We start from the raw sequence: 26,230 nt of genomic DNA, 5'->3' as shown, positions 1-26,230 counted from the left end.
AGATAAAGTGCGTGTATATCTTTTTTTAAAGAAAAGTGCGTGTATATAAGAGAGAATTGTGTGGTTTTAGTTTAGTTTATGTCTTTTATTTTTATGAATAATTTAGTTTATTTTTATTCTCAATTAATTCTAGTGTAACCACGACGTGTGTACAAACATTTTAATTTGTAAAGTATTTAAGTTCCTTCAGCAACTAGAAAATAAGTATTTTTGTGAGATATTTAAAATATTTTATTTAAAATTACATAAAAAATCTACAACACATAATATGAAAGGAGGATTAAGATTTGAATGAAATAATTAAAGTAAATTAGATATTTAAAATTTTAAAGAAATTATTAAATTTTTTGTATTAATTTTGGCGTCATTGTCATGTAAATTAGACGCCAAAATATTTGTCAGTTAAGGAGGAAATGATACAAATATAGTAGCATTAAATATTTAAATTAGTATCATGCACTTCTCAGTTACGACCATATTTAGGTGCTTTGATACAGAGTTATGATGATTTTAACAAATTAAAAACCTTGCATTTGACGGGGAAATCTGAAAATAGTGTATGATTTAATGCTATGCATAATATACATGTTATAAACAAAAGATAACAGAACATATCCAGTATCCATAAATCACCCTAATGTCGACCTGGACGTATTGCACGATAATGAATAAAATGATCAACTTTTCCTTTGTTGGAATAAGATAAGGATTAGAGGGTAATTTTACCAAAACAACGTTTAGGATCATAATTTTTTTCTTTTTGCAATATTTTTTAAATTTTGAAAATGACACAACATTTCCACAAAGTCTGAAATGCATTGTTTCCAATCACAAACCTTCCAATACTTCTAAATATGTTTTATAATTTCTATTGGTCCTTATGAAAGTAGTATTTGCTGTTATTGTTTATAACCACAAGTGTGCTTTTCTACTGTCTTAAGGTTTTTGTCAGAATTTGACTCTCATTTGGACCATACAATTACGGACACTACAAGTTGATGTGTGTTCTCTTTCGTAGAAGCTTCCTTCTACTGATGAGTCGCGTGGTGGCGGATTTAGGACCCATGACCAGGGCAAATTTTTTAAAATAAAATTTAATATAATTAATTTGTAAATAATAAATATTGTCATCATAGACACACACCTAGTTAGTCATGGTATATAACTAACATTATAAAGAAAATATGTTATCGAAGTTATATATAAAAATTAAATTATATGAGAATGTGATATATATATATATCTATATTAAAAAATAGATATAGATATAAAATTAAATAAATTACATACCATAAAATTTTTAAATATAATAGCAAGATTTTGAAATTTATCCTAATTAATGTGTTCAGAATTCAATTTTATATTGAACATTGTTACTCCTCTAATGATATATTTTCCATAAAAATAGGATTCAATTCAAAGTTTTAAAACTTCAAGACCAACACATTACAAATCATGTTTTAGATATTTAATTAGTTTTAAAATTATAATTTTAAAATCACAATTTAAACATATGCATGCAAAAAAAATTGTTAAAAAATATAAAATTAAACTAAACGTTTCAATAAAAAATAAACATGAAAATGGCAATATACCTCAAACATCTCTTCAATAGTATAGTAGGTTAATAAAAAATAAAAATATTTATGGAGCAAGAGTAATGGAGGCAAAAATATAAAATATTTCCTGATATGGAGATGAGTTGCTGTAGATGCACTTCACCCTTATATTTGCTTTCAATTTTCTGCTAATCTAGTCTCTCACTCTTTGCATCTCTTGTTGCCCGGCCTTATCTCTGCTTTCTTGTTTTTCAACTTCATCTATTTTTCGCTTCACATTTCACCTATAATCTCAGCTCTGTGCACTGGGTGCAAGATCAAGGGAAGTGGGGCACCTTTGAAAACTTCAGTGGGGTCAGTTGCCCATGTTGAAAATAACGTGGGTCCACCTAACTAATCTACTATATACTCTTGAGTCTTGACCACATAAATATGTGTGAGTGCGTGTGTGTGATGGGGGGTGTTTTCATACTACTACTTCAAAACACTTAAGAAACACAATCTCTAAAGTGCCAAATAAGATGCTCAGCAAATATTCTGAATATTCGAAATCAAAAAAATATTCATTCAGAATATTTAACAAGTGTATATGTGAGCCTTTTAAATTGCATGCATGGATTCGAAGAAATAACACATTATGCATAATTTGAATCTTTCTGATATAGTTGATAGATTTAACAACCCCTCTTTACAACAAGAAATCATAATAACTTAACAAGAAAGTTATAGAGAGAATATCATGAAAGATCTACGAAAGAATTACTTTTTATAAGGACATTGAACTGATTTGGTACTGTTAAAATAATAAATTTACCTATCTATTTATTAACTCTAATTACGTGTTTGAGATCTTTTAAGAAATTGAATTTATTTAGGGTATTCTCCCAAATTATACGTCCTCCTAATTTTTTATACAAGTCCTTTAAAAATGATTTTTTTTATTTACATTTCCTATTAAAATTTCAAAACTATATATTTTTCAATTATAACTTTATCAACACTAATGTTAAAAGTCTCTACACAATTAATTACTAAAATAAATTAAGTAGAATCTTGGAAAATTTGAGAGATCATTGTGTTGTATCAATCTTATAGATTTATATTAATTTAAATTTTTAATTTATTATGTATATTTTTTTATAAATCATAATTACATTTCTTTAAATTTTTTATTTGATTTTTAATTTTATTACTAGAAATTATTATTATTATTATTATTATTATTATTATTTATATCAACATCTAATACTATATATATGATTGGCTCACAAGGGAAAATAAGTAGGAGAAAAAATGTGAGGAGTGGGGAGAAAAGTTGATGGTGTAATTTTCTCTACTTATACTTGGTTGAGCGAGAGAAAATGGGAGAAAGGAAAACTTTTATCTTCACATGGACAATAATAACCTTATTTTTGTAGAAAAAATATTTACTATATAATTAAAATTTAATATTTTAACATATTATTTATATAATTTTTATTATATGTTACTAATTAAATAAAAATATAATTGTAAATTCTTTTATCTGATGCTAGAAAAAATTATTTTTTCCAATTTTAATTTTTATCGTCTGAATTAGTAAATTTTTTAATAATCTAAATTTAAAGTGAAGGAAAAATTAGAATGAAAATGAAGAGAGACAATAGGCATGAAACAAAAAAATTCATCAATAAATTTAAAAATTGAACCTTCTCTCCAAAATCTTCCCGTATTTAAAAAGAAAAGTTGAAGGTAAAAAATATATGAGTCTTACATGTTACTTTCGTCCACCAATTTCCTCACCTCTCATTTTCTTCTCCTTAACAAAGACATTTTCTCCCTATTTTTCTCTCTATGCCAAGCATAGCACAAGGGGTGTGTTTGGTTTGAGGTTATTGAAGGAAAAATGCTCCCCTCCCCCCACTTGGTTAAAAAATTTTGGAGGGGAGGGGAGCCAACATCTTCCCTCCCCTCCAGTTTAGTTCTTTTATAGGGGAGTTAAAATTTCTAATTGCCTTGTCTTCACTTTTTTTATTCATATTCCATAAATGCATGTCACCTGGACCTCACCCATTGTCATGCAGTTGCATGTTGCCATTTGTAGCCATCATCTTATTGTTTGTCGATACTTTGTCGTTCAGCTTACACTTAGGGGCAGAGCTAGATTTAAAAATAAGGTGTGCTGAGATTAAAAAAACATAATATACTATAAAAATTTTCATAAAATTTGGAGAGGCGAAAGTATGTAACATCTATATAATATAAAATAAATTTAGAATTTAGGGAATTGTGGCCTCTGCTGATTCCCCTTGCTTCTGCCCCTGTTCACATGGTAGGGTTAATGCCACTTTGCTTTCAGAATCGTCTTCAGATTGCTCTGGAAGTTTTGTTTCCCCTGTTTAGTTGCAATATATTGATTAGCTTCCAAATTCCAACTCAAACTATGTATTCTTCTTCTCTGTTTTATTTGCTTAATGATCAACACTGGTATTTAACTATAGTTAATATAAAAATTATAATAAATTTCAAAAAGAGTATAATAAATTGAAAGGAATTTTTAAATTAAACTTAAAGTTATAAAATATTTAATTAAATTATTTTATATTAATATTGATGATTTTTTTGAAAAATTAATAAATTACGTTTCCCTTTTACTGGACAAAACTTTTTTCCTTTATTGAATAAGAAATCCAAATTACATTCTTTTTTATTAAAATATTTTATATTTATTATTTATAAAACATAACAAAATACAATTTAGTAGACAAAGTATTGAAAAATTATAAATTTAGGAGAGAAAGTAAATTGAAGTTTGAATCTTACATTTAGAATAAAAGTAGAAAGTGGTTGTGTCCTTTGGGAGGATAATGTCACCAACACTACCTCTAGTGAGTATTCTGGCTCGTGATGCAGATGGATTTCACATGGTTTCTGCTGATGTTTGTGTTTGGCAACGTCACAGATGTCGATCGGAGGTGGCAGATTCATATATATATATATATATATATGCATGTATACACGTGTGTGGTGTGAGTTACCTAAATTTTTATATATAGATGTTTATATGTGTGTGTACTTGGTGTGAGTTACACTAGAATTAATTGTGAGAAGAGAAATAAACTAAATTAAAACCACAAAATTCTCCCTTGCACTCACTTTATCTGCTTCTCCAGCTGCTATCTTCTCGAACGCCATGTCCAAAAGCACCAACGTCTTCACATTCTTGGTCTTTCTCTTCCTCATGCTTTCAGCTTTAGTTGTTTCAGACGGTACGTGCAAGAAGACGCAAACATCATGACAAAAAGCCAACGCTCTCAGGCATACAAAATCGCAGCCGTAGCTTCATACGAATTGCAAGTGCGATCTGATTCTTCTTCATCAAGGCCTTCGCGCTGCCCGCGTCATATTAGCCACCGGATTCATTCACCTGCGCTCCCTGATGTATTCGACAGATTGAAGAAATTTCCAACCAGAATAAGCAATCCGCCCATCACTCTTGCAATCAGTATCGAAGCTATGGCTGCAATCTTGTACTTGTCATGAACTTCGTCTTGTTTATCACATGCTAGGGCTGGAGGGACTAGCAAGAGGAAGACAAAGACTGTGAAAATTTCAGTGCTTTTGGCCATGGGGTTTGAAAAGGTGGAAACTAAGTTTTCAACCGATCGAAGTAGTGTTCGGGTATACATTATGTATTTGAAAAGTGAATAATAGAAAGGTGAAAATAGTACATTAGCATACTACTTAAGTCTTTATTGCATTTGAATTATTTTGAATTTAAGAAAATTTTAATTTTGAATATTTTTACTTTTAGGTTATTCAGAAAGTTTGAAGCCTTTGTATAATATATATTTCAAAATTTTTCCTCTCATTCAATTTCTTTAATTTATGGGAGCTTTTCTCTCTTTGTCAGTGAGAGTTCCTTCCTATAAATCTTTGTCTTCCCATGTCTCTCTTATTGGCTTCCTCCATAAGAGGGGCATTCGGCGTGAATGGGCATGTAATTGGTTTTTCATCTCTTTTTTTTAGTGTGAGAAGGGAATGGGGGTATTATTGGCATCAGTGAGGCAGATGTTGTCTATCCAAAAGAATGACGATCTATCTTGGTAGTAGTAATTGTTTACATATGAATGAGATTGTTAGGGTGATTCTATAAACCCTCATCCCTATTTCCCGATGCGACTTTTAGTCTTTTAGAATTTTCATGGCAGCAGCAACATTTCTTTCCTTCCATATATAGTTCTAATTTAAGACTTTAGAATGGTTATGATAATGTCGTTTCTTTCCTTTTGTGTCATTTTGTATTGGGTTGAGATTTTTTTATTTCGTTATTTCTTTTATTTAGTTTTCTTTGTTATATTTGGTTTGTCTTTATACAAACCCTTTGATTTTTAATGATATTTCATGTTTCTGACCAGGAAAAAAAAAAGGCGTGATATAATAACTTGAAATCGCATTTTTTTTTATTAAAAAAAAATTGAAGTGCGGTAGCACGGGATGGAAGATTCTGGTAAACTCGTACATATATTATAGACATGGATGGGTGATGATATATGTCGACACTCTTCTTTTATTAAAAGATCAATATATTAAAAAGGTAAAAGAGTTCTACAATATATAATAGGCCTAAAAATGATTCCAGAACTAAGACACCTAAATTTGGAAATGTGAAATGAACATAAAATAAATTGAGAAATTAAGAAGCTAATATCATAATATGCCAATACGATAAATGCCCACACTCAACATAAAAAAAAAAAAAAAAATATTTAACAAGTTGTGCAAGTACATAGAATATTTTGTATTGATATTGATGAATTGTTTTTTGAAAAAATTAAATAAATTATTTTTCTCTTTTACTGGACAAAACTTTTTTCCTGTATTGAATAAGAAAGCCTAAATACATTGTTTTTTAATTAAAATATTTTATATTTATTATTTATACAACATAGCAAAATATTTTTTTTTGGTACAACATGACAAAATTTATTTTATCTGCTGCTGACCTGCTGTATTGGTTGTTTGTTTTTAGTTTGTTGTTTTGTTTTTCTTTTCTGTGTTTCTGTTTAGCTTATGTTAGTTGTTCCTTTTCTTTTCTTTCCTTTTTTTTTTTTTGGATGAACTTCTTGTTCTTTTTCTGTATATATAGCTTCTGTTATTTTGATTTTTCAAGTTTCTGGTGAGTTTGGTTTTTGTTTTTTTGGTTCTGTACAGGATATTATTTTTTATTTTTTTATTTTTTGGGCTTGGCAATCAGCGTGTGCATCTAACTTTTTTTCATATTAATAAATCTGACAAAAGAAAATATTCTATTCACTCGCACAATAGACGATGAGTGTCGACATTTATCGTCACTCATTCATGTCTGTGAATCAACTAGAATCTTCCATGCCGTGATACGCGCGCGCGAGAGTAATTAAAATGTAATTTTTTTTAAAAAAAATAAACATGTTAATTCAAGTCAAAAATGGTTGTTCACAGTAAATCAAAACTAGATTAAAGTAAATCAATTAATTTGGACTTCTTCCAATATAGAAAAGATTTAATTATATTTAAACAAAATAAAATGATTCATTTTCTACAAGCTATAGCGCATAAGCCTAAACACACCTAGCTTTAACTAACTATGTTATTAGTTAATCTTCTGATGTCAACATTAACGACACTCACTGCATGTTTTGGAATTGAAATAACGTGACCCTAATTTGTTAGTGAAGGAATATTAAATAAATAATAAACCAAATAAATGAGTTGAGTTAGAGTTTTATCAAATCTGAGAATTGTAAAATCTACCCAACTATTCACATAAGTTTAGACTATTAAAATCTATACTACATATAGTGCATAACAGATGCATCGAAGAGAAAGAGAGGAAGAGGAAGAGGAAGAGTAAACTAGAGATTTGTTTGCTTTGGGATGATATCTATCTCCAACCTCTTATCACTATTTATAGTGAAGAGAGGCCTTCATATAAAAGGAAGATAAAATCAGTATTAATTTTGGAATAATCACATTTAAGATAGATGATAATTTTCTTTTCTGGCTATTAATCACACATTAATATCAAATTCCAGTCAACTCATTATGACCAGAGTTATGACTCAACATAGGCAAAAATTAATTCCAAAATTCTAATATCTTCCACTCACACTTGATGAGAATATCATCATGTGAGCTCTATCTTTTTTCCTTCAAAACTTGGTGCTCTATCATGACCGCATGGGCACGATGTCCTCAATTTGGATGTTTGTGGACTAGAAATCCTAAGATAGAATCACCACACAAAGACATCCTGTTGTATACCATGCATTGCAGCTATAAGTTGCCTCAAGCACCCTAGATTTATCCATACACATTACTCATGGCATATCTAATCCCTCCCAAGTTATTTATTTAACTCAGATTGCCTTCTCGCATGCTTAATATCTACACTTACAAGTTCTTTACTCATAAGGGACATGTCTCAGACACTAGCACAATTGTGTATTTTAAGGTTAATCTTCTTTCAGACCTTATGCCAGTCAAGTTTGACTTAGTCGCTTCCCCAGTACTCAGCCCCATTAGATCGAATCATGACCATAGGGTACAATCTAAAGTAGCTATCATTAAGTTAAGTCATCACAATTCAACTGATAAAAGGCACATATGAAAAGATAAAGGTTTTGAATTCGAAACGAGGCAATGTCACATTTAAAGAGAATTATTAAAATAAATTGTTGACATGGAAGTAATGTGACATGGAGGTTCAAGTGGCGACGACATGGTGGGTGGTAGATGTTATGTACTTGTGAGGTGGCATGACAGTGATTGGACTCATAAAAAAATTTTAATTATAAATTAAATTAGTAAAGCAAGTTTATTAATTAGTAATAGATATTTTCCATTACTAAATTAGTGACAAATTATTTTGGTCACTAAGTTAGTAACGCCATATTTGTGATGAAAATTATTGACAACCTATCCATTATTAAATCTAAAATTAATAACAGATTTGTACATCATTAATTTCATTTATTCTATTAGTGAATTTTTTTTTTCATTCTCCATGGTTCCTCCTATAATCTTTAACATCCATATTGACATGATCTGTACTTGCATATTATATCTCTTTCCCCGCAAATTCTGCCAAAACTAGTAGTTCTTTTATTCATTTTTATATATTCATAGCACCTTACAGCCATGCAATTTATTTTTTTTTGGTGAAATAGTTAAATCACCAAAATGACATATATTAAAGCCGTATGTAGTTGAGGGAGGCATATGGGAAAAATGACATTTGTGGAATATGAGTTTTCATATTTTACAATTTGCACCTTCTCCAATACCTTCATATTCACCATTAATTCATTCCATCTAAGTATAACATATTCTAACTACTTAAAGCTAAAAAAATGCTCGGAAATAACTGCAAAAATAGTCATTACACACAGTACATACCTGTGAAATGACTCTGACGAAAGAGTTGATGAGATGAACTAGAAGAATCCGATGATCTATGAACAAAAGCATCGCCTTTAGTTCCGGCGCTTTTCTCTTCTCTGCGCTGGCTTCAATCTGCCCATTCTTCATATCAAATCTCTTGAAATACGCAAGGGCGAAAGCGTACGAGGCAGCACACACATATCTAGAAAACCAGTGAAGGGAAAGTCTCCCCATGGATGTTCACTCGATTGGCGTCTGTAAAACTCGTTGATAAATAAATGGCCGTGACCTTCACGACATGGCTCTCAAAGCTCACATGCACAATGTGGGCTTGAGATACGATTGGCAAATTTCCTTCACCTCGTACTGCTCCAAAACTTCACTTGTTCAGATATACTTCTCACGCTGTTCGTATCCTATGTTTAAAAAAAGATTAACTTCTGTTGTTCTTGAGAAGAATATCTGAACAAAAGAAGTTTTGGAACAGTTCGAGGATGCTGATCGAATCTCAAGCCGCCGGGAACTCCGAAAGAAAGGAAGAAAATCCACGGAAGAGAATTTCACAATAATGGGACTAGAGAGAGAAATCACCCAAATCATCCACAACCTTTCCAATAGCCTTGTCTCTTAATAAATAGTGTGAGGACCTATATACGCTCCACTCACTTTCACGTGCCCTTGTAACAAACCTCTGGATAACCATGTTCCATTCTACCATCCATTAACCCATAATCTTCATTGCTTATTCATATGGTCATCTTTTCATCATGCATCATGACATGAACCTTAGCTTGTCCATTTATTTAAATAAACCTTATACCTATTTGGTGTGTTCATTCGGCAGCTATATGAGATCAGATTGCACTGCACTGCACCGTATATAAGATCAGGTTATAGTGCTCAACAAGTTTAACTTTAATTTGCAGACGTCACCAATTATTATTTTCTTTCAGGCCAGATAGACCATGCACGAATCACGATCGAGGTTGCCAAAGCATGTATACATCAACTTATGCAAAGCGCCGAAATGATCAGCAATGAAGGGGTGGAGGTAAAGCAACAGAGTGGTTTTGTTGAAGTTTCGTTTTGGGATATTTAAAAAGTGACTTTCATTAATGATAGGGACCACATCCTGGATGCTCATGAAAATTGAAACAAAGAAATCAAAAGTAGCCCATGCCAGTGGTTACAGCTCATTTGTTACCTCTGGTACCCTTTTTTTTTTTTAATTACACTTCCCTGGTTATTTTCCCCCTTTAGGCCAACGCAATTATATTAAAATTTTAACAAAACATTAATTAAATTTTCATCAATGAAAATAGTGCTAGATGGAGAGCTCAAATATTCTTATTACTATTATTACTATTACTATTACTATTATTATTATCATTATTATTATAACAATATTTTCGTCAACTACTATTAAATTTAGTCATATTGATTATATTTTTATTATAAATTTTAAGGGGAACACTGAACTATAGATCCACAAGCGATTTGAATTTTAAACTTTTAAAAGGTATATTTTGAATCCTAAATAATTAAACTAGAAGCAATTTCACCCTCACCATTAAATTTCAACAAATATTTGTTAAAATGGAGCCTAATGCAAAATTTTCACCAAATGAGGATAGGAGAGAGAGGGAAATTGAAATTTGATAAAAATAACACATTATGCCCCAATTATTAAAAAACTAAATGACATTTTGTTAAAATTTAATGATGGAAGTGAAATTGCCCCAACTTTAATTGTTTAAAGTTTAAAATGTACCTTTTAAAAGTTTAGGGTTTATACTATCCTTGGACCTATAATTCAGAGTTCAAATTGACATTTCTAAAAAGTTATTTGTTTTATCTTTTTATTTTATAAATAAATTGACAGAAATTTTAATTCAGCATTCGATAACAAAACTATATACACACCATCCATTTTGTTAGAGATAAAGTTTATAAGATGATAAATTTCGTATACCACCTTATATGTAATCGCAGGAAAAGTTCAAGAACAATACCATAGCAATTATGGGATTGTTCTTCACTCTAACTACACCTGGATGGAATAGGCTAGCAACCTCTCATTTTCCCTCACTCTCATTTTTCCTCATTTTCCTTGTATCATTTTTAGATCAAAATTTTCAACCATTCCTGTTTAATATTTTATAAAATTATTACTACAGTTTAGAATCGTAATCAAAAAAAGTAAAACAATATTATTTATAAAATATTAAATCTTAATTATTCAAAATTTGATCCAGGTATTGAGATGGGAAATGAAGAGAAAGTTAAGGTTAAAAGAAATGGGGAGAAGTTGGTCACGAAGTTGCAAGATATAGAAGCAAAGACCAAAGCACAAAAGTATAAGAATGTTTCTGATAATGAAACCAATAAAACCATCCCCTTTTCTGTGATTGGCAGTTGGATATCCAATTTTGAAAACAAACACAAGCTCACATACACATACATGAGCCATCAGGGACCACATAATATCATGCATACGCTGCAGCATAATTAGGGATCTACTACTTTAATGTATCCTACTGTTAGACCAGTCTAATTATGTAGCTTCATATACTATCAAAAAAATTGATATTTTATCAAATTATTAGGCTAAAATATATATTTAGTCTTTTAACTTTAGATAACGTTTTATTTTAGTCCCTTAATTTTATAAAATATCTTTTTAATTCTTTAACCCTAATATTGCTAGTTTTTATCCCAATAAATTCTTGCATTAAACTTTTAAATGTTGACAAAATATTCTCAAATGTTAACATATTAAGTTTAATTTTTTTTCAAAATAACAATGATTGACACAAAAAATAATCATTTAAAACTAACGATGTTGAGGTTAAAGAACTACAAAGGTACTTTACAAAGTTAAAGAATTAAAAGTATACTTTAGCCAAATTATTATAATTTATAATAAATATATATAAATAAATTTAAACCATTCAAATTTCATCTAAATAATTTAATAAAACTGTAAACTATTCCCTTTAATCTTCTACTTGAAAAAAATATAAACTATCATTAAAATATTTAGAAAATATCATTCAAGGACTGATAGAAAAAATTTATATCAATCAAGAATTACTTGTTATCAAAACTTGAATGGATACTTGTCAATTTGGATTAGTTTTTTACCAACAAGTATCCATTTAGGTTTTAACAATAACTTATTTTAAATTAACAATAGTCATTCAGGCTTTTTTTCATTCAAGTTTTGACAACAACTAGTCCTTAACTGATAATATAAATTTTCTCCAGTGGTCCTTCATTGCTATTTTCCCTAAAATATTTTATAATGTAATTTGTTTTTCAAATCTTTTAAGGAAAATTAGTCAAAAAGACCAAGTTGGAAAGAAAATTGGTCTCAAGGACTAAATGCCCTTGAAAGACAAAGTTTATTATTTTATTTATTTAACTCTGTGTTGTGCTGACCAAAATGCCCCTATTGTTAACCTTTAGAAGTTCATGTTATTTCATCACATTTTTCTTAGATTCTAGTCCATTTTGGTTTAATTGTATATGTTTTTATTGGCCAATTTAGGAAAATGTGCATTTTATTTTGGGCTTGTGTTCTTGGCTTTAATTTGATATTTTTAGCCTAATTTCATGTTATTTTGATTAGAAGCATTTCTGGAGCTTTGTGGATATTTTTGGAAGGCTTTTGGATGAAGAAATCAAGAGCTAAATGAATGATTTTCGTTAGCTATAAAAACAGTGCAAAACTGCCAAAGTCGTCCCAAAGTCGTGACTTTCGTTCGCGAATTTCACCGATGTCAGAAAAACGCTGCGTTTTATTTATCAGAAATTAGTTGGCTAGGATACATATAAGCTGAGAACTCGACCCAGAATGTATTCTTCAGACTTTTAGACACTTTTGGAGCTTGGTTGTGCTAGGGTTTGGGCATTGGAAGAGTTGGGATCAAGAAATTGAAGCTTTGAAGACATTTGGAGCTCATTTTCTTCAGTTTTTCTATTCCTCTTCCCTTTCCTCTTTGTAATCTGAAATGGGTCCATTTATTTTGTATATTTATAGCTTGTGGATAATTATGAGTAGCTAAACCCTTTGTTCTAGGATTATTTGGAACCCTTATATGGATTAACACTATATTTCTCCTCTCTTTTTGTGATTAATGATATATATGTGTTTATTTTACTCTTTCCTTAATACTTCTACATGATTGGCCACCATTTAGATGTTGGGTTCACTTAATTGATGCTTGAGAGGGCTAGGTTGAGTGTAGAACTTGGGTAATATTGTGCAAGAACTTGATATTTGCGTGTTGAATTGATAGTTTTGTTAGTAAGATAGAGATATACTTGCTAATCTTGCATAGCCACATTAGAGTTGATGTTTAAAATTGAGTTTTATTAATTGTAACAAGAGATTAGGCAATTAATTTAACTAAACACTTGTTCATGACTTGAGAGAGCTTGTCCAAGTATTTTTAGAACCCTAGGTTAGCACTTATTTTCATTAAAAGCATTTTATGAGAGGGGGTAATTTTGGTGTTATGAAATGCAAGGGGGATAAATAATCCTAGGTCCTAAATTGTGTTTGAAGTTTGTGAATCACTCACTTTTCTTTATTTTCTAGTGTTAGTTTCATTTATAAAATCATTTCACCTAACTTTGTGTAGCTCAACTTGATCGAATTTACTTAGTCTTTTGCTTGGTCATTGTTTTTGAATAAATCCTCGAGGAAACGATATTTTACTCATTTTATATTACTTGCTACGATCCATGCACTTGCGGTGAGCAACACCTATCTTAAACAAAAAAATTTAAAAAGGAAAATAACATGTTTTCTATTCTTCACACAACTTGAACAAGAGAAGACTAGAACATGGTGGTGAGGGACGTTTTCAATGGAGTATCAATGGCTGTATGCAAGTTGTGAGCAATAAGTCTTGAGAAAGACAACATCATCTCTTCATTAGGTGCCTTAATCAGATGAGTTGTGATCGACGAGTCTTGAGCAATGAGGTTTGAGTGACTTCAAAGTGCCTTACAGTCGGTCGAAGGTGGAGCGAATGGTGATCTGAGTAACGACTAGGCATTGCATCAAAGCTGCCATTTTATCTAAGTGAGCACAATTTTGGTTTCCTCTTATTGTGAGTTGCTTCTTCTCTTCTTCATGCTATCTACACATAAGTGAAATGTGTGTTTTTCATTTAAACATAGCTTATCTCTATTCATATTTGAGGTTAACCCTAAACTTTCAATTGCTCAAACCTAACGCTCTTCAAAAATTTCATGTAAATTAATCCATAAACTAATTTAGGTGTGAAAAAATTACATGTTATGTGTAACAAGTTCCATGTAAAATGAATAAAACCTTCCCATACTCTTACCTACCTTTCATGTAAACCATTATGTGACACCATGTAAAATAATGTGTGATCATGGTAACATGAATGTGAGACAATTACATGTTAATTGTAATTGATTCCATGTAAATTGAACACGCACAGAAACACCCACAATTACATTCTATGGGTAGTGTCTTCAATGTCAAGTAATACCTGATCCTATCTTATACAATTGTCTAGGACTTGTAATCTATACATTTAGCAATCACAGTTAAGAGAAGAGACGCATATTGTTCGAGGCTCAATGAATTGCATGTTTTTTCACATGACTTGAAAAATAAAGGCAAGGTGAAGGGTCTATAAAATGTTAGTGTAGCAAGAAAGGGTTGGAAAAATCTATCTAAAAAAGAGAGAAACCATTTCAACAAAATAGATGAAGATAAAAAGCATCATAGAGCATGTGTGTCTTTATCTAATGAAGCCTTAAAAGAGAGATTGATTAAGCCTTGCTCGCCTAAACAAGTTATTGAAGTAGTTGAACATGTCAAATAAAGTGAAAGGCATATGGTGAGGGCCAATGCAATCAGTTTGGCAAGCTCCTTAACATCAAGTGCACCCAAATAAATCATGCTCTATGTGGAAGTTTGTTGAGAACAATTGACCTAAAAGCAAGAATGCTATCAATAAAGCAAATTGAGCTACAAGTTGATGCCTATGACATGCACACGCTTATGGGCTTACCTAAAGAAAGAGGGGTGGTGGTCGAAAAAGTTGCTATAGAAGGTGAGCTGTACAATGAATTGAAAGGGAAGTATGTTGGGAAAAGATTTTTAGACATAAAAAACATTATTGTTAGAGGTAATGGTGATGATGATATGTTTAAGATGTTGTTTGTTTTATACATATTGGGTATACTTTTATACCCTCCTACGAGAGGAAAAGTGAATTCATGATTAATGAAGATCATCTCTTGTGGGAAAACAGCTTTGACTTCCTACAATTGGAGTAAATTTGTTGTTAAATAGTAAATGAGAAAGGTTGAGCAATACAAGAAGGCTACATCTAATAGTGAGAAAAAAATTATACGTTGGTGACTGTCTTTATTTCTTGATGGTAAGTAACATAATTTGATTGTTCTTACATGTTTATTACCTTATGTACATGACATATTTTTCAACCTATGATTGCATATTATGTTTCAACTTTTTCTCAGATGGTAGTGAGGTGGTAGAGTCAAGTAATGCATTACTCTATTAGAAGGATGAGAAAATAAAGCAAGCTACTATAAAGGAGAAGGAGAGTGTCCAAGGGGTCTTATTTTCAAGTTCTGTATCAGAGGTGGAACACACAGGACACACACCACTCAGAATGACCAAAAAACCTATGAAATCTACACTACAAGCAATACCAATGAAATCTAGGCAGCAGAAGGATAATCAAGCTAGTGATCCTCCACAGCTTACGTTTAATAATCTGACACATTTTAAGTTGAGTATTGCATTTGATAGGTCATTTTCTTTATATTCCATGGCCTTATTTATGCTTTTGGTGCAGAAAATGAAGCATACTTATAGCTGAATAATGGGATCACTTGGTGTTGCTGCTAAAGAGGATGCTATAGCCATAATTGGAATAAATGAAAGGTGTTGGTGCAGCTATTGATGAATTAAATGAAGAAGCTATTGTCAAGTTTATCTAGAGGCTGAGTTGCAAAAGCTTAAATATAGATGTGAGGAGGTGTTAATGAGGTCAATGAGAGCAATATATAGGATAGAGATGACATTGGTAAAGGGACTGATGTACATGGGGCAAAAGTGGAAAGCAAGGATCCAAGCAAAATTGAAGTTAATGCTAAAGTGAATCCCATTATTGTTGACTCTAAGGAATCTCACGACATTGCACATGAGTTACAATTGGCACTACTAGAGACTTTTTGCTTGGGTGTGGTAAAAGAAGAGGATGCTTTTCATGGACCAATTCATTAAATTATTTTTTTGTTGCATCTGTGTTCAAATTGTTAAAAGTCAAAGACATTGATTGTTATGTTTTGGGTTTTAATGGTTTGGTTACAAATGTATTAAAAAAATAACTTTATGGATACTCATGTACTTTTCTTCACTTTAGGCTACTGGATGCTCCTAATTGACAATTTCTTGGGCGTTTTTGCTTCTTTGTTCAAAAATTACTATGCAAAAAAAATTATAATGTACGCCTTGATATTACTAGCACACTACACAAAAAACTAATTGTAACGTCCAATCATCAAAAAAATTTTATTTGGCATTAAGTTCCGAGGACACCAACTTCTTCATGATCTCATGGCCTTCACCGCCTGTGTGATTCTATCCACTGAATTCGTTCATATCCTTCCCAACGCCATTCGAGAGTTTGACTTCTCCTTGGGGTGACTACCACTACCAAAAAAATGTTTTTTTTTTTAATGGTGACTTTCAATTGTGGTCACCAAATGTGGATATTTGGTGATAACTTTTAATCATTGCCATCAAAAATAACTTAGCAATGACATTTTGTCACTATCAAAAATATTTTTATAAAAAATAATTTATATAATTACTTTTAGCGGTAACATTTATTGTCACAAAAAGTATTGTTTAAAAAATTAAATACACTTTTAAATTATATGAAACAATTTATAAAATTGTTATTAGAAAAAAAATCTCTTATGATTTATTTTAAAAATTTATATATAATCAGTAATGTTTCAGTTGAAGAATGGTCCTTTCTGGTTAATATATATGGGGCTTTGTATCTTTCTTGTTTTCTTGTTTGAATTTGGATGATTTGGTCGTCACTAATGCTTTAATTAGTGGAAATTTAAAAACCATGTGAGCTCATCTCTATTTCAACTTTGCACCGTTGACAGAAATGGTAGGATAGTGTAACCTCGACAAATTATTGCATAGGGCATGTTGTTGGGCAAATACTTTATATTCTCTTTGATCTATAATTAAATATATAATAATACAAATATCAATGACAACGCACACATATTAGGGGTATTAGGATTTTTTTTTTTTTCCAGGAGGCCTAAGGTAATTGTCTTACTTGCCTTATGGCTTAGACGCTCTCTGAATATGTTATAAATAGTAAAAAGTCAAAACCATTTAACTAAAAGAGACATGATTGAACCATCTCCTAAAAGCAAATTTCTTGCGTGCCAGATAAACTCTGTGATGAGTTGCCAAAGCAATAGAGTGAAGTTGCAACAGATCATAGTGCTCAACGAGTTTTGCAACATCACAAGTGAAAGAGACATATAACAATAAATGGTCATTGAGCACTATGATTTGTTGCAACTTCACTTTGTTACTTGGGCAACTCATCACATGGTCTATCTAGCATGCTAGAAAATGGCAATTGGTGAGGGCACATTGAATTTTCTTGCATGTCAGATAGATTAATATGAGAATAGTTAGAATGCTTTGATCGTTGAAGTAATTTCAATGCAGCATCAGCTAGAATCTTAAACTTGTTGATTTTTTGGCTACTGATTTTATAACTGATGGAATGCAAAAGAGTAGTCATCTTCAATGTGCAGCAAATATTTTTGGATTTTTTGGTACCTGTTTGATGTCTCTTCCAGCCAAATGGGCTTGACTTGGTTGTTCAAAGGGAAGCATTAGGAATTCTTGTTAGGCTGTGAGGACTCATTAATTTTTCTCAGTCTAACAAGAATTCGTAATACTTCACTTAGAAGAACCAAGCTTCAAGCCCATTTGGCTAAAAGGGATATGAAACTAGCACCTAAAAGCACAAAAATATTTGCTGCACATTGAAGACAAGTACTGTTTTGCATTCTCTCAGTCATAAAATCAGCTTCTAAAAAATCAACATATAGACTAAGATTCTTGCTATGCTGCATGGAAAATTCCTTCCACGATCAAAGCATACTGACTATTCTCATCACATGCTTATTCTGAATTCCTATTCCAATCGCTATCCCCATCGGAATTGTCAGAGCAAAGAACAATACCATCGTAGCTATGGTTTTGTTCTTGAATTTGGCCAGTCATAATCAAGAAAATCGGAACATATTAATTGAAGTTCGCCATAATCAGAACATTATTATAATTAGGTTATACATATGATATACTATTAGACTTTACAAAGAAGAATGTGGTCAAGTAACATACCCGAGTGATGCACCTTCCAAGGCCCATGCCCTCAAAGAATTGATGAAAGGTCAAAGGAGCAACAAGTGGCATTGTGACTTGAACACTCCGAGATGCTCCCAAAGAAACTCCTATTATCACTGAATGCACTATGGTCCCCATCTCCAATACTTTCATATTCACCATTAATTCATTCCATCTAAGTATAACATATTCTAACTACTTAAAGCTAAAAAAATGCTCGGAAATAACTAAAAAAATAGTCATTACACAGAGTACATACCTGTGAAATGACTCTGACGAAAGAGTTGATGAGATGAACTAGAAGAATCCAATGATCTATGAACAAGAGCATCGCCTTTAGTTCCGGCGCTTTTCTCTTTCTCTACGCTGGCTTCAATCTGCCCATTCTTCATATCAAGTCTCTTGAAATACGCAGGCGCGAAAGTGTCCACCATTAGGTTCCCAAGGCAGTACATATATATGCAAAACCAGTGAAGGGAAAGTCTTCCCATGGATGTTCACTCAATTGGCGTCTGTGAAACTCGTTGATAAATAAATGGCCATGACCTTCACGACATGGCTCTCAAAGCTCACATGAACAGTGTGGGCTTGAGATATGGTTAGCAAATTTCGTTTTCCTTGTACTGCTCCAAAACTTCTTGTTCAGATATTCTTCTCACATTATATGTATCCTATGTTTAGAAAAAAGATAAACTTATAGGATACATATAATGTGAGGAGAATATCTGAACAACAGAAGTTTTGGATCAGTTCAAGGATGCCAATCGAATCTCAAGCCCCCGGAAACTACGAAAGAAAGGAAGAAGAAGAGGCACGGAAGAGAATTTCATTAGAATGGGACTAGAGAGAGAAATCACTCAAATCATCCACAACCTTTCCAGTAGCCTTGTCTCTCAATATAAATAGTCTGAGGACCTATATATGCTCCACTCACTTTCACGTGCCCTTGTAACAACCTCGTGATAAGCATATTCCATTCTACCATCATAATCTTTATTGCTTATTCATATGGTCATGTTTTCATCATACATCATGACTTGAACCTTAGCTCGTCCATTTATTTAAATTAACCTTATACGTGTTTGGGGTGTTCATTCGGCAGTGTATCTAAGATCAGATTATAGTGCTCAAAAAGTTTAATTTTAATTTGCAGACATCACCAATTGTCATTTTCTTTAGGCCAGATAGACCATGCACGATCGAGGTTGCCAAAGCATGTGTACATCAACTTATACAAAGCGCCAAAACGATCGTCAATGAAGGGGTAGAGCCGTAGAGGTAAGCAACAGAGTTGGTTACGTTGAAGTTTCGTTTTAGGATATTTTTTTTACAATAAGAAGGCAAGCCAAAGCTTGAAATCGTTTTAGGATATTTAAAAAGTGACTTTCGCTAATGATAGGGACGGCATCCTGGATGCTTGTGAAGATTGAAACGAGGAAATTAAAAGCAGCCCATGCCAGTTGTTACAGCTCATTTGTTACTTCTAATTAAGTTGGATCAATCCTTTGCTGGCCAGATCCAAGCGAGTAGCTTTTTTCTAATTACACTTCCTCTGGTTTAAAATAATTATTTTAAAATTTTAACGAAGCATTAATTAAATTTTCCTCAACGAAAATAGTGCTAGATGGAGAGCTCAAATAATAATAATAATAATTATAATAATAATAATAATAATTATTATTATTATTATTATTATTTTGTTAGCTACTATTAAATTTTGTCATATTTATTATACTTTTATTATAAAATTTAATACATTTATTATTCTCCGAAAAAATGACATGGGAAGTACGTGGCATGCATTTCTAAAAAGTTATTTGTTTTATCTTTGGATAAAATAGTGAATTTAATCATACATTATTTTTCAAGAAACATTTAATAGCATAAATAATCGGATAGTGTAAAATAAATCACAAACTTTCGAGAATGAAGCATTCAATAGCCCGCCATTAACTACAGCTAACGGACGTTATGTGAAACACAAAATAACATGTGGCATGACATGGGCACAACATGTCAACATAGTAAAAGTACAAATTTAGCCACGACTGTTTTCTAATGAGTATTGGATAGCCTCTACTATAAAAAAATGGATCATCCAACATTTTTTCCTCAATTTTAACTAAACATTATTTATTTTCATACTTATAATACCTACAAAGCATTAATCTCTTCAATCTTTTTACTTTTGTTTTCAATATCAGCTAGATATTTAAAAAATTTTTATTTGAAGACATTCACAAGGACAATGCCAATGAAATATTAGTTTTTTAATTATAAGCAACAACATCAATTGCTATATTGGTAACTTTACTTGTTAATTTATTAACATTAATAATTTTATATAACGAGTAAAAAATATTTTAGTTTTTTTTATTAAAATTAGTTTGACTTTTATTCTTTGCACTGAGTTAAAGTTTCAAAAAAAAAAATGGATACATCAGTGATTAAATCTCATCCGTAATCCTTAACCGAGGGGGAAAAAAAACAGAGAGAGAGCCATGCTTGCTCCGTTTCTTGGACTGTCTCGTCACTTTCCTGGACCCATGGCCTGGGCCACTTTTGATTCCTTTGATGTCTCATTTCACATCTTGAGACTTTTCCGCAGGTGAAATCTCCGATAATTAATCACTGTACCTTTTCAATTATCGGAGAAATTAATCGGTTGGTGGTGAATTGATGATCATTAAAATATATATATATACATATATTAGGTTGGTGGTACTATGATCAGCTAATAATTCCTCCAAATTATGAGTTACTCTTTTGAATATTTACAAACAACACAATTCTTAATTATTCCGTACTCCCTCCTTTTGATTCAAAATATATATATACACTCCTCTCGATTTTAATTATAGGACAAAAATTTTAAAATTTTATTTTATTCTAAATACTTCCTTTGTCTTATTTATAAGAAAGAGGGAGAAAAAACTTTTTTGTCTCATTTATAAATAATTTCATTAAATTTTTATCAAAAATTTTTTTTTATCATTCATTGAATGTTTGATAGAAAAAATATATTATTAAATTTATTAAATAAAGTTAATGAGGTTTGAAATTTTTTTTAATATCAATAAAATATGTTAAAAATAATTTATAAATAGAATTAGATGAATATAAAGCAAAGATGTAGTAATTAATATCTTGTTCGAATATTGCCCCTCCTTAATTGCATCAAGTTATACTTAGACACTTTATTGTGATCGTTAGTTTTAGTGAAGAAAATCAATCTATCTTAATTTCCTATAATTTCTCTTGTATATAATCTCTCTCTTTACTGCTCATAGGTACAAAATGTTGGAGGTAAAAACAATAAAAAAAATTACTAAATCAAAGAATATTTAAAAATTTTGATATAAAGATGATAAAAGGAAAAGTAAAAAAATAATAATAATTAAGAGTAAGGTAAGCTAGGAAAAGCATGCCAACTGTGATAGTCAGAGCAAAGGACAATCCCATCATTGCTATATGGTGTTATTCTTGAATTTTGCAATTTTAAGTGAATAAAACTTTGTCTCCAACAAAATAATGATGTGAATTTTTGTTATAGAATGCTGCATTGAAATTTTTGTCAATTTATTTATAAAATAACTTTTTACAAAATTATTTTATAAAATGGAAATTCCATTTTTCACCAAAAAATTTAATTGCAAGAGAAACTTTTAGATTTGCAAAATTATTTCAGTTTTTATTGAGCTTTTAATGCTAATATATTGGTTGCAATTCTCTATGGAATTTGGTCTGTAGTTTTTAAATTCTTTATCCAGTACACATAGCTAAATTAGTTCAACATATATAGCTGGTCAGAATAATAGCAATCTTGATTTTTTTTTTTTTTGGCTAACAAATTGGCTCATGACTTGCCTCGGGATATATTTCAATTTTTTTTACATCCTCTCCTCCAAATTTGACTGTGGAGGCTAATGTACAAGACAATTTTATCGCTCACCATTGAGCTTGTTTGTCTTTTTTTTTTTTTGATTGTTTTGATATAAATGCATTTTTCATTTTAAAAAAAAAAGGGGGAAGGATTCTAGCCAAATCCTCAGCTTCGTTCCACCATAATATAGTTTTCGTTATCAAAAAAGTGTTGCGGTTACCTTACCTTAATTAGCAGACCCGCTGCAGCTGATCACAAAACAAAGATGAAAATCTTCATAGACAATATACTGCATCATAAGGAACATATTTTTTAAAGTTGGAATTCATTAATTTTTGTGAAATTTTTTTCTTTAATATTTTCTCTCATTTTATTATTTTTATAAAATACAAAATCTTCTCTCTCTTAAACTTCATGAAATTCGCACACTATTCACACCATAATAAATACTACTCCCTCTTACACCAAAAAAAATTCAAACCATAATATAAAGCATTAATAATAATAACCACTCCCTCAAATCCAAAATATAAGTCATCATAGTTTATTATATATAAAAAAAATATTTTTGTCCTTATTAGGCATTAATAATAATAACTACTCCCTTCAATCCAAAATGGACAATTGCAAATTGAAAAAGAAAAGTTATAATTACTTATTTTATTTTAATAATTATTATAAAAAGTATCCTTCGTTTAAATTAAAATACTCACAAATATTTTCAACATTTAAATTTTAATGAATAAAAATTTGCATAAAAAATTTGAACAGTAGTCTAGTGATTTTTTTCACAAAAATGAAGATAAATAAGAATATTTTGATGTTTTAATAAATAAAATCATGTGATAACTTTTTTAATTTACATGAAAATATTTAAAGCATTTTATAATCAGGACAAATACAATTAAACAAATGGACAAAATTACTTTAAAAAAAAAAAAACCAAACATTGTGTCGTCACAGATCCCCTCACCCTGATCAACTTGCTCAAAGTAAATATTAAATAATAAATGGTTAGCAAATTTCCTTTTCCTCCTGCTCCAAAACTTCTCTTGTTCAGATATTCTTGATCTTACTTTATATAGTCATCTTCTCTTGGCAGGCCAAAGCCTCCATCTATATATATATATATTTATTAGGATTATAACTTCTTACGTGTCCTTCTCTAATACTTTTTATAATATTTAAATTTTTTAATTTTATTTTTTATTTTTTAAATCATTAATTTTAAAAAATTACAAAAAATATAAATTTTAATTGTTTTAAATATTAAGATATTAAAATATCTCTTATTTTATGTAAAAATTAATAATTTAAAAAGAATTAAAAAATTGAGATTTTATCGGAGAATTAAAATTTTCCAGCCCTCTCTTTTATATCTATATATAGCTCTATCCCATTTCCTCTTCCACAATAAATATAATCATGAAAACTAAACACACAGTCAGTCGCTGCAACTCTCAAAAGCTAAGTGCTCGTTCCTTTGTAGGGTTTCGTTCTTCGAAAGTGGAAACTCTTTCGTTTCTTCCATATAATTCATCAAGCCCATTGATTATAAACTCCACAATTCCCCTCCTGTAAAATTTTTTCACCATTTTCGTGTAATTTTTAGTTTTCCCCCTTTCTGGAAACAACTCGCAGGTCAAGCAATGTACATCAAGGATATTTACTTGGAAGATTTCAAATCCTATGCTGCCAGAACAGTTTTTCTGGGTTTTGATCCAAACTTCAATGTCACCACGGGTTTGAACGGCACCGGCAAGTCAATTGGAATTTTGTTTATTGCCACATGCCGTGCTGTCACAGTTGTCTGAATGCTATTATATCCAATTGAAATTTTAGGAAGGAAGCTCTATTTAATTCTTTTACCTAAATGCGTTTTACATTACTCAGAATTTGGTGTTTTAAATCATGACTTTCTGATTTATGCTCTTGCTTTTTGCTTGGAATCTTTTTCTTATTTCTGCCTTTGAAACGTTGTTTTCTTTCTTATGTGTGAGTCCTTTTAATGTCTATCGGAACATAAGGCAAGAGTTTGAGACAACGCCATCCATTCTTCTAGGTACTCCCATAACTTGTTATTTGCTTTCAAGCTACATTGTTGGATTTACTCTGTTCTGAAATGTATCTTTCATTGCACTGGATAATTCTACTTCCTAGTTGCTTGGTTTTGTCTGTTAAATTTGACAGTAAAGAATTGCCTTTTTTGTAGGTCCTGATGCTGTCAAGTATATAGTTAATCATGCTACTGTACAAGTTATATTTTGTGTGTCTCATTAAATTCAGTAAGTATATGTCACTATGCCAACTTCAGTTATTTCTTGATATTATATGCTACGTTCTTACGTTGCAAGCACCATGTTAGTCCAAGCATCTTGTTTAACGTGTAGTTTAACTTTAATAAAAATCCTTTGGATATGTTAAGAAAAACAAGAATCTGGTTGGGATCTTTTTCAAGAAAACTGATATCAGAGCACCGTAGTATTAAGCTTGATTACCACATTATACAAAAGCATTGATTATATTTTGAGGCCAGTTACATTTTCCTAGTGAGCAGGGGAAGAAGTTTGTTACTATGAAAGTGCTTAGCATCACTTAATTGGTTAATTGAGATGAAATACTTTTGATTCCAAAAAGGAAGACACTTCAGACGTTCTTTTCCATTATTGTTCATTTGGATTAAAATTCTGTATTAATTAATGAGGTTTGATTCTTGAGAAGTACAACTTTATACAACTAATTGCGGTGTTTCTTTAAGGCAACTGTCCTGTTCTGCTTTCTTTTCTTTGTATGCATTTATCTCTTCCTTCTACTTTTCGTGCCTCTGTCCAAAATTCTTTATAGTGTGATCAATTTACAATTTCATCAGCATGAGCATGTCTTTAAATTAATAATGGGAGGGGGGAAGCTTAAAAAAGAAGAGTGACAGGTCGAGGAAGCACTAGAAAAAAAAAAAAAAAAAGCAAAGGAATCAACTTTGTGAAAGCCAATCTGGTTTGTTAGGATAAATCTAGCGAGTTATAATTACAATCTTTTATAAAAGTGTGATTTTATTTTCTTATTGTTTTTTGGTAAGTCATATGACATACTGTCTGGGATTATATCCATTATATAAATAAGAACTTCAAACAGAGCATCAGACCTCTAACAAGAATCCCACGCACTAGTAGATATATGTGTGTGTGCGTGTGTGTGTGCATAAATCTCTCTCTCTTAGAAAGGGTATAAGAAGGTGTGGAAACAAAAGAGCTAGCGTCAGGGGGTTTATCTTTTAGGGACCATCTTGGAATTGAAGGCAGAGCTGAAATGTCCTACAGGTCTGAGTTTTTGAAAGTATGTGTGACTGAATTAAATTAAAGAGTATAAAAATCATGTGGCCTCTGCATTGACTGTACAATGGTTGTGCTAATTTATTTTCCTTAATTTGTTTGTGTTTTGATTCTAGGTTGCATTTACAAGGTGCATTTTGTTTTTTTTTTTTTTTTTCTCCTGGTAATGTGTTGTTACAGGGTAATCTTGATGAAGCTGCGTCAATATGCGCGTGTCTTGAAACGGATAAATAGTTGTTCTCCAGATATGAAAATGTCAGATTTTTATTTATCTATATTGTTCCATTGATATAAGTATTGCATTATTTATTTCATTCTAGTATTTAACTATTTATGGAACCTTTATGTCATTGCTTGTAATAAATTGAGTTAAATTATATTATTATAAATGTTATGTTTGATTGAGAATTGTGGGCTATTTGTTGTTAATTCTCTCTCCAATCCAAAAAAAAAAAAATACCCTGTTATTTTTTTTAAAAAATGTCACCCTATGTTAGGTTGTTATTGCTAGGATCATCCAATATAGAGTTTCATTTATTGGACGGTTTATATAATTGTCTAATATATGTTTTGTAAGTATATG

The 26,230-nt window shown here is 30.8% G+C and overlaps 1 protein-coding gene and 1 long non-coding RNA gene across 3 annotated transcripts; one reads left to right on the top strand and one right to left on the bottom strand.

The window, feature by feature from the left end:
* Positions 1-13,669: 13,669 nt before the first annotated feature.
* Positions 13,670-19,070, bottom strand: LOC129296992 (zinc transporter 1-like). Of its 2 annotated transcripts, none has more exons than XM_054935392.1 (3): positions 18,695-19,070; positions 18,433-18,581; positions 13,670-14,110 (listed from the first exon to the last, which is right to left on the bottom strand). In XM_054935392.1, the coding sequence occupies exons 1-3, from the start codon at positions 18,924-18,926 to the stop codon at positions 14,102-14,104; spliced, it is 390 nt and encodes a 129-aa protein (XP_054791367.1). In that variant the 5' UTR covers positions 18,927-19,070; the 3' UTR covers positions 13,670-14,101. The 2 variants fall into 2 exon arrangements, with proteins under 2 accessions (XP_054791367.1, XP_054791366.1); XM_054935391.1 differs by having other exon boundaries at positions 13,670-14,106.
* Positions 19,071-23,750: 4,680 nt separating this feature from the next.
* On the top strand, positions 23,751-26,024 carry LOC129296995 (uncharacterized). The gene is made up of 3 exons (XR_008590076.1): positions 23,751-24,380; positions 24,531-24,603; positions 25,828-26,024. It is a non-coding gene; the product is annotated as an uncharacterized LOC129296995 (long non-coding RNA).
* The last annotated feature ends 206 nt before the right edge of the window (positions 26,025-26,230 follow it).

This window comes from Prosopis cineraria, unplaced genomic scaffold (assembly GCF_029017545.1).
Source record: "Prosopis cineraria cultivar Desert tree isolate PC_DT_omini unplaced genomic scaffold, ASM2901754v1 PC411, whole genome shotgun sequence".
NCBI classification, from domain to species: domain Eukaryota; kingdom Viridiplantae; phylum Streptophyta; class Magnoliopsida; order Fabales; family Fabaceae; genus Prosopis; species Prosopis cineraria.
Note: the sequence above shows the minus strand (reverse complement) of the source record. Positions and strands in the feature narration are given on the sequence as shown.

Bases quoted from the DNA above. Each gene is read 5' to 3' on its own strand.
- LOC129296992 (XM_054935391.1), bottom strand. From the start codon at position 18,926: ATGGGAAGACTTTCCCTTCACTGGTTTTGCATATATATGTACTGCCTT. The intron at 18,582-18,694 runs GTATGTACTCTG...TGAATATGAAAG, and splicing joins TCGTCAGAGTCATTTCACAG to TATTGGAGATGGGGACCATA. The intron at 14,107-18,432 runs GTATGTTACTTG...ATGTGTAGATAG, and splicing joins TTGGAAGGTGCATCACTCGG to CATGAAGAAGAGAAGAAGCA.